General features: G+C 42.4%; 1 protein-coding gene across 2 annotated transcripts; it reads left to right on the plus strand.

Annotated features, from left to right (window-relative positions):
• Window positions 1-867: 867 nt before the first annotated feature.
• Window positions 868-6,944, plus strand: LOC136051553 (coagulation factor X-like). 2 transcript variants are annotated; one of them, XM_065741017.1, is made up of 5 exons: window positions 868-962; window positions 3,010-3,141; window positions 3,924-4,087; window positions 5,076-5,193; window positions 5,975-6,944. In XM_065741017.1, exons 1-5 carry the CDS (start codon window positions 887-889, stop codon window positions 6,520-6,522), a joined length of 1,038 nt encoding a protein of 345 aa, XP_065597089.1. In that variant the 5' UTR covers window positions 868-886; the 3' UTR covers window positions 6,523-6,944. The 2 variants fall into 2 exon arrangements, with proteins under 2 accessions (XP_065597089.1, XP_065597090.1); XM_065741018.1 differs by having other exon boundaries at window positions 946-1,014.
• The last annotated feature ends 1,448 nt before the right edge of the window (window positions 6,945-8,392 follow it).

Genomic DNA, 8,392 nt, shown 5'->3' on the forward strand with positions numbered 1-8,392 from the left:
CATGATTAAAATGTGGCTTCTTTACACTAAAATAGGGAAGGCCTGAGCAAAACACAACAACAGCATTGATGTGTGGAAAAAGAAAAAAAATTAAAAAACGAAACTGCTGCAGAGAAGCAGAGACTAAACAGATATTCATGTCAGTGGCAAAGATAAAATCACACAGCCCAGCTCATTTACAGTGAGGAAGACTCAAAGAGATCTCATGGAAAATCTTCTACCCCTGTTGCTGGACAAAGATTTTATCTAGGTGAAGTTTCAAATGTTGGTAGTCCTTCAGATGAAGGAGATTCAGAATATTCAGAAGACAGAATGCAGCACAGTGCGGCTGCCCTGGGTCATGAATGTGGGCAAGCAGGCCTTCCCTGTGATATCCTCCAGTATGACAGGGAAACACACTGCAGCAGGTGCTGTGTCCAAATGAAACTCATTTTCAGCTAAAGAATTCTCCAGAGTGGTCAGGGCCACAAGACCCTGTCATCGTGTATCCCCATGGAGTGGCATTAGCCATATATATCCATCCAAAATAAGGTGGAAATTAATGCATTTGTGAAAGTACTGTACAGCCTGGTGCTTGTGATGGTGATAGTGTAGCTCAGAAGTCCTTTCCAGCATCTGGACACCTAGACTGGAGCTTCAGTTCCACACTGCCTTTGTGGAGCTTTGCTGTCATGAGGCACCTACAAGCTGCCAGGGTGGCACTGCTATGACACAGTGGCTTTTGCTGCTTTAACATTGTCCTTTGCTGACTCTGAGCCCACGCTTTGCCTTTAGCAGTTTTGTTTTCTCCTGAGTTAACGACCTTTGCACTGCGGTGCTTCTTATTTAGCAGCTGCCACAGAGCTCTGCAGGAAAACCAGAGTGGAATGCCACGTGAGCTCACAGGATGGCAGCGATGGGTCACCGTCGGGCAGTGTGGCTTCTTCCCGTTGTCCTCCTTTTCCTTCAGATGCTGCAAACAGGTGCAGTCTTCACTTTAACTTGGCTTTGTGCTGCTTTGCCTCAGCTGCACAGGTAACAATTTGCCAGCATTTGCACTCTGTGGAGCAGAGAGCCAGTGGGGAAACCTCTTAGCTTTGCTTTCTTATCCATGTTTCTCCCATTTGTTAGCTACAGTGGAATAATATTTGTGGCTGAGTCATTTGGGGAATATTATTTTGGTGTGAAGTGGTTGTGTCAGTGTTAAGGACAGGGTTAGTATGTCAATATACAGTGCTTTCCAACTGGCAGCACAAAGGATGTGCTGTTCTTATGACCTCAAGAGGTGTGAGAATTCAGTGATCCTTATTATTGTTGTCAATTTGTAAGCTACTGACAAAGTGAAACCATGGTGTTTAATAGGACACCACAGGACTCCACGTTTAAAATGACAGAGCTTATTATGAAGGAAGTAAAGAAAAGGAACGGGAGATTAAAATTATTTTATTTTTAAAGAGAAAAAATAAATGGATATGTCTATTAAAACAAAAGCTTACTTACATGCTACACTATCCCGAGGTCAAAAAAGGAAAGGAGGATTAATTAAAATCATGAGCTGCTTCAAGACTTGACCTAGGAAAGGAAGCATAGAAAAAAAAAATAGAATTAGTTCAAATCACAGAAGATCAGCATAAAAGAATTGCAAACATCCTGGCATAAAAACAGAACAGCTAAGGCCTACATAAAATAAGATGAACATGGTATGAAAATGAAGTGCAAATCTAAGAATATAGATATAGGAAGAGAGAACAAGAAGAATGCTTCCCCATTGGGCAAGAAAATCTTTCTTCCTTAGGATAACAGATTGTGTTCAGTGAGGAGAAAAGAAACTGCTGAGTTGCAGCTGTCAGAAACAAATCACATCACACCAGTCTAATTTCCCCCAAGGACAGGATAACAGGCTGCAAAAGATGCCATATATCCACATCATTTTATATAATACTCTCTCCGTAGCAGGTAAGAAAGCATGATTTGAATGAAACTACAGAGATTGGTGCACATCAGGCCGTGAGGTTGTGCTTGTCAGCATTTCCGTGTCAAAGGAAAGCTGATAGGGAGTGCAGGGCTCCACACAGGTGAACCTCTGCTATTCAGTATCTTTCCCAGTGACATGAAGGGTGGGAGGGAGTGTTTGCTCATGATATTTATAGCCGATTTCAGAATGAAAGACTATCACAAATCAAGATGAGAGTTCAAGACCATCTTGTAAAAAAACTGTACAGTAGTCCAACATAAATAGGAGGCAATACAGGAAGAGAAAAACAAAATTTCTCCCTTAGCCCCATAGTGCATAAACAAGGGAGTCTCTGAAATCTGTAACAAAACAAGGAAGGAACTGAAGTAGTCTCCATTTCCACTAAACAAAAAGCGAAGACAAGCAACAGGATCATGCCACACTGTGGGAAACTCAGTATAGATACTGTTGTTACACACTGAGCTAAGAGTAGGTTAGCTGCATGGGTGAGCTGCGGAATCCTACAAACCTGTAGGAGGAAAAGTTAGAGCACCTCTCTTAGGACTGGTTTACCTCTCCTTGCTCTCATGCTGTTACTGCAGGGAAGATTTCTCCCATTTTGCCTGTGACCTCGCAGTGCCAGGCACTGCACCGAAGTGGGTAGTGTGAACCATCAAAAGATAGAAAAGAAATAGCTTGAGAGTCTACCAAGAGTTCTTGTGCTGTTTTTTTACAACTGATAGTCAAGTTGTTGCAAATTTCTTATTCTCTCTCTGTTTTGGGAAGTGTAGATTGTCTCAGCCTGTGCCCTCTAAGAGCTGCCAGTTACAGCTGGGGAACTATCCCAACATAAGATATGAAATGATAGTGGTCTCTTCATGTTAACAGCTTGCAGGTTTCTTAAAAATGCTTGTGTGATACTTGTGAATTCTGGAGGCCTTTGGCAGGAACTGCACAGAATTACAAAGTGGTGAGGGGTTTCTATCTTTCTTGCAAGCAAGATCTTATAAGCTGCTTGTGCTTTTATGAAATCAGCATGAATACAGAACCTGTCTCTAAGCTTGCCTCCTTTACAGTCATGCTAAGTACATGCAAGGTCAACAACGGGAACTGCACGCAGTTCTGCAGAGAGGAAGATGAAGGAGTGGTATGCTCCTGTGTTTCTGGCTACGCTCTGGGTGATGACAACAAAACCTGCACTCCTGTAGGTATGAAGCCACACTGAAAGTTCATTCTGTTGGACACACATCACATCTTTACTGCATTTAGGAAGTGCTGGTGTATTGCATGCAGTTGCAGCATGAGGAATAATGTTCACTGTTGACATCTGGCTTGCTTGAATTGTTATCAGTGAAAAGACCTTTAGCATAAGGGTGATAATCCAACAAACATCAAATTGTACAACTGTGAGCAACATGCAGTGGCCAAAATAGTGCTAATGGGTGTGTTCTCAGACCTGATTGCAAAACCCATCTTCCACCAGGTACACGAAAATAGCAATACCAATAATACCAATGTTTAACTTCTAAATATTCTGAACTGCTGAGCCCATGAGCAAGTTTTAGAACTGGAATTTTTATTACATTTTTCAACCATCCTGCTCTGTTTCTCTTTTGCACTTGTGAAGTTTCTGTAAAGATGATGAAAATTCTTGAAAATTCTTTAAATCTATAAATTCAAAGGATGCTTTTGACTTCAAAACCCATGTTCCAGCAGTTTGAGACACTTGTGGTGAAGAGCAGGAAGAGGTGCACTGAAAGGTGGATTTACTTTGCTGACTATGAAGCTCTCTGTTGCACTGAGGGCTCGGTTAGACCAGCAAGAAAGTCAGTTCTGAGCTAAAGTGGAGGCTACCAGTAGTAGCTGGACCTTCACAGCTGCTTTGCATTGGGTTTCAGATGGGAAAGCCTTGCTGTCAATAAGGGACAGGTGCACCAAGTTCAGTTAGATTCAGACTTGAAGTATTAGTGTTGCAGTTTTGCTTTTGCAGTCAAGTTCCCATGTGGTAAACCGAAGAGAATTCATGAAGTGGATCAAGAAAAAGTTACAAGTCCAGAAGGTCATCTTAAAAATGAGGAAACCACTGAGACTCCAAGCAACCACCCTGAGGTAGTAGAAGAGGCTGGCAGTATACCCAGCATCTGCCCATGGCAGGTAAGGTGCCTTTCTCCCAGGAGGTTTAAACTTCAGGTACTCACCAGGTACAGGCAGTCATTTACACTTCACCGTACTCCTCATCCTTGCTTGCCATGGGGATCTAGCTCACCTTGAGGCAGGGCTCACAGCTCCTCCTATAGATCAGAATAGACTCTAAGACAAATGGGGGCAACGCTGCATAGCTGACCACTTCGCCAAAGCAACAGGTTCAACATGCAGTGTTGCTCACACATAACGTGATGACTGGTAGAATAAATAGGTCTTACCATGGCAATTAACTGGAAGACATTTGGAAACAGTGCAGTTGTGGGTTTGAGGCTATGCCTGGAACTATGCTGGGAGCGATGGCAGCAGGGAAGGAGGGTGAAGGTGCAGATCTGGATGACAGTGGAAAGAGGAGTCAGTGCTCTGAAACAAGCTAGTGTCAACATTTGGTTGTTCCTCCCTCTTGGGTAACACATTTCTGTACAGGTCTACTACCATGAATGAAGATATGAGTCTTTTCAAAACCAAGAACATACTGAGAGGAGGAGGTTAGGAGAGAAGGAGGGTGGCAGGCACTGAGTGTAGAGCTGGACTTTGCCCCAGAACCCCTTTACTGCCAGCCACACAGCTACTTGGATTGCTACATGGCAGTGTGGAAAGAATGGCTGGAGTTCTTGTTTTGACCACAGCTGAAGTCAAACAAACAAAAAACAGAGAGAAATAATGTTGTTATGATATTAACCAAATATATTTAGAAATAATGATAACTGAGTAGGCAAACTCAGTTTTGAGCCAGGAAAAAATGTCTGCCTTGTCAAGTTTCCCACTGGTGGCTATACTTCCTGAGTACCACTCTCACCACATCTGAAATGAGGATGCTGCTGACAGAAAATCCATATGAAAATTTCTGCTTGAAGAAAACTACTTGAATCCAATCTAACTGTTGAGTATTTTCCTGCATGTACATTTTTTGCTCTTTTGCTTTTCCCTCTCTTTGCAGGCTGTTCTAGTTCAGGAGCATGGTGAATGGATTTGTGGGGGAACAATTCTGAATGAGTATTTTATACTTACTGCAGCTCACTGTGTTAATAATTCCACAGAATTACGAGTTCTTGTTGGTGAGTTATTGTTATTTTGACCTTTACTATAAAATAAATGCTACAAATAAATGCATCTTCTAGTGTCTGCGTGCAAGACACTGAACTATCCACAGATATATCTTACTGCTTCATTCTGTCTGTTGGCTAGCATGAAATATACATTCAGCCTGGTTGAATGGACATTTTCTTTAAGCCTTTTTTGGCCCAGAATAGCTTGTCTGTGATAGGAACCAGGAAAATACGCGGGCAAGTGATGCTGATTTCACTGAATCACAGAGTTGCAGAGGTCGGAAGGGACCTCTAGAGACCACTGACTCCAAATCCCCTGCTAATGCAGGTTCCTACTGTAGGTCACACAGATATTCAAGACCCATCTGGATGCCTATCTCCAGAGGAGACTCCACAACCTCATTGAGTGACAGTGCTCTGTCACTCTCACTGTAAAGTTCTTCCACATTTAGTTTTAGGTTTAGTTAACTGGTCTGACATTGCACCTTCATGGAATTCCCTGTGCTGACCAAACCCTGAAGAATTCCACATACCACAGTCAGATGCTATAACAACAAATGTTTTGACAGCATGTAGATACTAGTCTGAGATTGTTGGGTCTTGAAACATTACCTTCGTTACTTATTACTGTATTTTCTGAAGGTAGGGGGGGAAGTGGGGGAGAGGGGGCAGTGGGGGGAAAGTAGTTTATCACAAGTTCTAGGCACTGAAAACAGTATTCTGAGTCTGAAGTGCTGTTTGGGCCTCCTGGTACGATCTTGTTAACAACTGCTTTAATAATCTGACACAGGGGCGGTGGACAGAGAAAAGGAAGAGCCAGGTACTGCGTTGCACACAGTGGAAAAAATAATTTCAAATCCTGAATTTAGTTTTGAAACCTATGATAGTGACTTAGCCCTCATCAAATTAAGGGAACCTATCACATTTTCTGAGGGTGTTGTCCCAGCGTGCCTTCCAGAAGAAGACTTTGCTAATGACGTTCTGATGAACCAAACATTTGGAATCGTCAGTGGCTTTGGGAACTCCTATAAAGGCACGCGGCCAGCCAGAAGAATGAAAGTGCTTCAGATCCCTTATGTGGACAAGAAAACTTGCAAGCAAGCCATTCGTCATCTAGTCACAAGAAACATGTTCTGTGCAGGTTATAATAAAGATGGACAAGATGTCTGCCAAGGAGATGGAGGAGGCCCCCATGTAACTGAATACAAAGGCACTTATTTTGTTACTGGTGTCATCAGCTGGGGGGAAGGGTGTGGGAAGCAAGGAAAATATGGAATATACACTAAATTATCAAATTTCCTACCATGGGTAAGAAGTATTTTGACACAAAACTCTTAATAGCTTGGTGTTTAATCAACCCAGCTGTCTTAGCCTTCAATCTGATCCACCGATAACATCTTTCTCTTTGTAAAATGCTTGCTCTAATTCTGGTAACACTTCCATTAAGATGTCCTTCATGAGCTCATGCCTGGTTTTCAGAAGGTGTCTTTGGACTTCTAACAGAGCTTGCTGGTTTGGGGCAATAATGGAGCATCTTCAAATACAATGATTTAGGAGTTCTTTTTGCTTATGTAGTGGTTGATTGAATTTGTCTAGGAGGCTTTGTCTGTGCAAGTAAACCTGTTCGGCCACACTTAAACCTCCCATTCAAAGCCTACAGCTAACTCAACTTTCCTGTGACAGTACTTGCTTCATAGAAATAAACCTAGACCACAATAATATCAAAGTAGGGCAGTATTTCTAAGGCCTCTGGAAAAACTGCTTAAGAGCTGGAAAATGGTGGAAACCAACTGTGTATTTGCATTTGAGTCTAAGGAACTGGGCATGTCACTGACAGCAGTGCCTTGTTACATCAAGTTAATTGATTTGGCAAAGCTTGCTTGTAATTACCAATATCACTGGAGTTCTGATAATCTCCTGCTGTCCTTCTGAGATACTTTGTTCACCATCATTAATCATGTCATGAATTTGGCTATAATAAAGTGAATGTATTACATACTCCACAAATTACTATATTATTGTAAGTCATCATTTATATAAGGAGTTATTTAAATTCTAAACAACCAAAGAGATTTTAAATCTGTGAGAGTAAATTTTCTTCCAAGAACAGGAAAAAGTCTGATTAAACAACCAGCTGAGCCTGATATACTCTGTCTTCTTTGCTTTAATCCAGAGAGAAAAAAAAAAAAGACCTGCTATTCAGCTCAGTGGTACATAAAAATGATGAATTAGATCGTAAGATGTTTGAGTCCCTACAGAAGAATGAAGTGCTCTGTGATGTACTTTAAAAAGCATGTCAGTGCATGAGAACAAATGATGTCTGCAGAGGCATTTACCTCAACTGCTTAATTGCTCAGAAAATTGCAGTTCTCAAGAGACTCACTAAGACAGGCATCACATTACTGGTGCTCTGCCTCTGTCAATCTTCTAAGTCTTCAGAGAGAGGATGGACTTGTAACTCAGGCCGTTCTGGAGGATTTACTTTGATTCTTCCATAAACTTTTTTGTCACAATTCTTTTGTTACAGATGGATATTTTCTTTTCCTGTCGTGAATGCTGAAGTCAACTTCTAAATGCAGTCCAGCAGTGTAGCAGTTACACAAGACCACAGAGTCTGTGTCTCCCATGTCCTGGGAGTCAGGTGTACAGCTCTTGGTCCCATCTGGCTAGGATGTAGCTAAAAGCTTTCAGGTGGTAGCTTTGAACTGAGCTCAGGGCAGTCCTTCTGCTGAGTCTGTGGCAAAGGAAGCGACTGGATGGCCAAAGGGACACAGTAGATCACAGCATCTGGACTCAGTTGTAGGGCTGTTCATCTGGCACCAGAGAACCAGGTGGAAAAAGGGGAGCGGCAACTCTACAGGGAGGCTTCAGGAGATGAGGTCTAAGCAAGAACACTGAGCCTTGTAAGGGGCTCTGAAGTGCCCTGTGTCATCTTTAGAAATAGAAATAGAAAATGTCAGTACTTGCACCTGCAGAGATGTCAGAGTAGCTCCAGGATGTTTTCTGTTTTCACAGTCAGACTGTCAAGAGACTTGGACAACCTCAGAAAAGACCCTGTGGGTTCAGAATCCCTCAGGGGGAGTCAAATCTCCTGCGGTCTCATTCCTCCATCGGGATGTCTTGCAATCTCCAGCCAAACAGAAGGGCAGTACTGATGTTCCTCCAGTATGAGTGCAAGTCCCTCCAGCTTCTAGAAATGTGGATGCCT

Source organism: Cyrtonyx montezumae, unplaced genomic scaffold (assembly GCF_038088225.1).
Source record: "Cyrtonyx montezumae isolate F1298 unplaced genomic scaffold, pur_monq_1.0 scaffold_3, whole genome shotgun sequence".
NCBI lineage: Eukaryota > Metazoa > Chordata > Aves > Galliformes > Odontophoridae > Cyrtonyx > Cyrtonyx montezumae.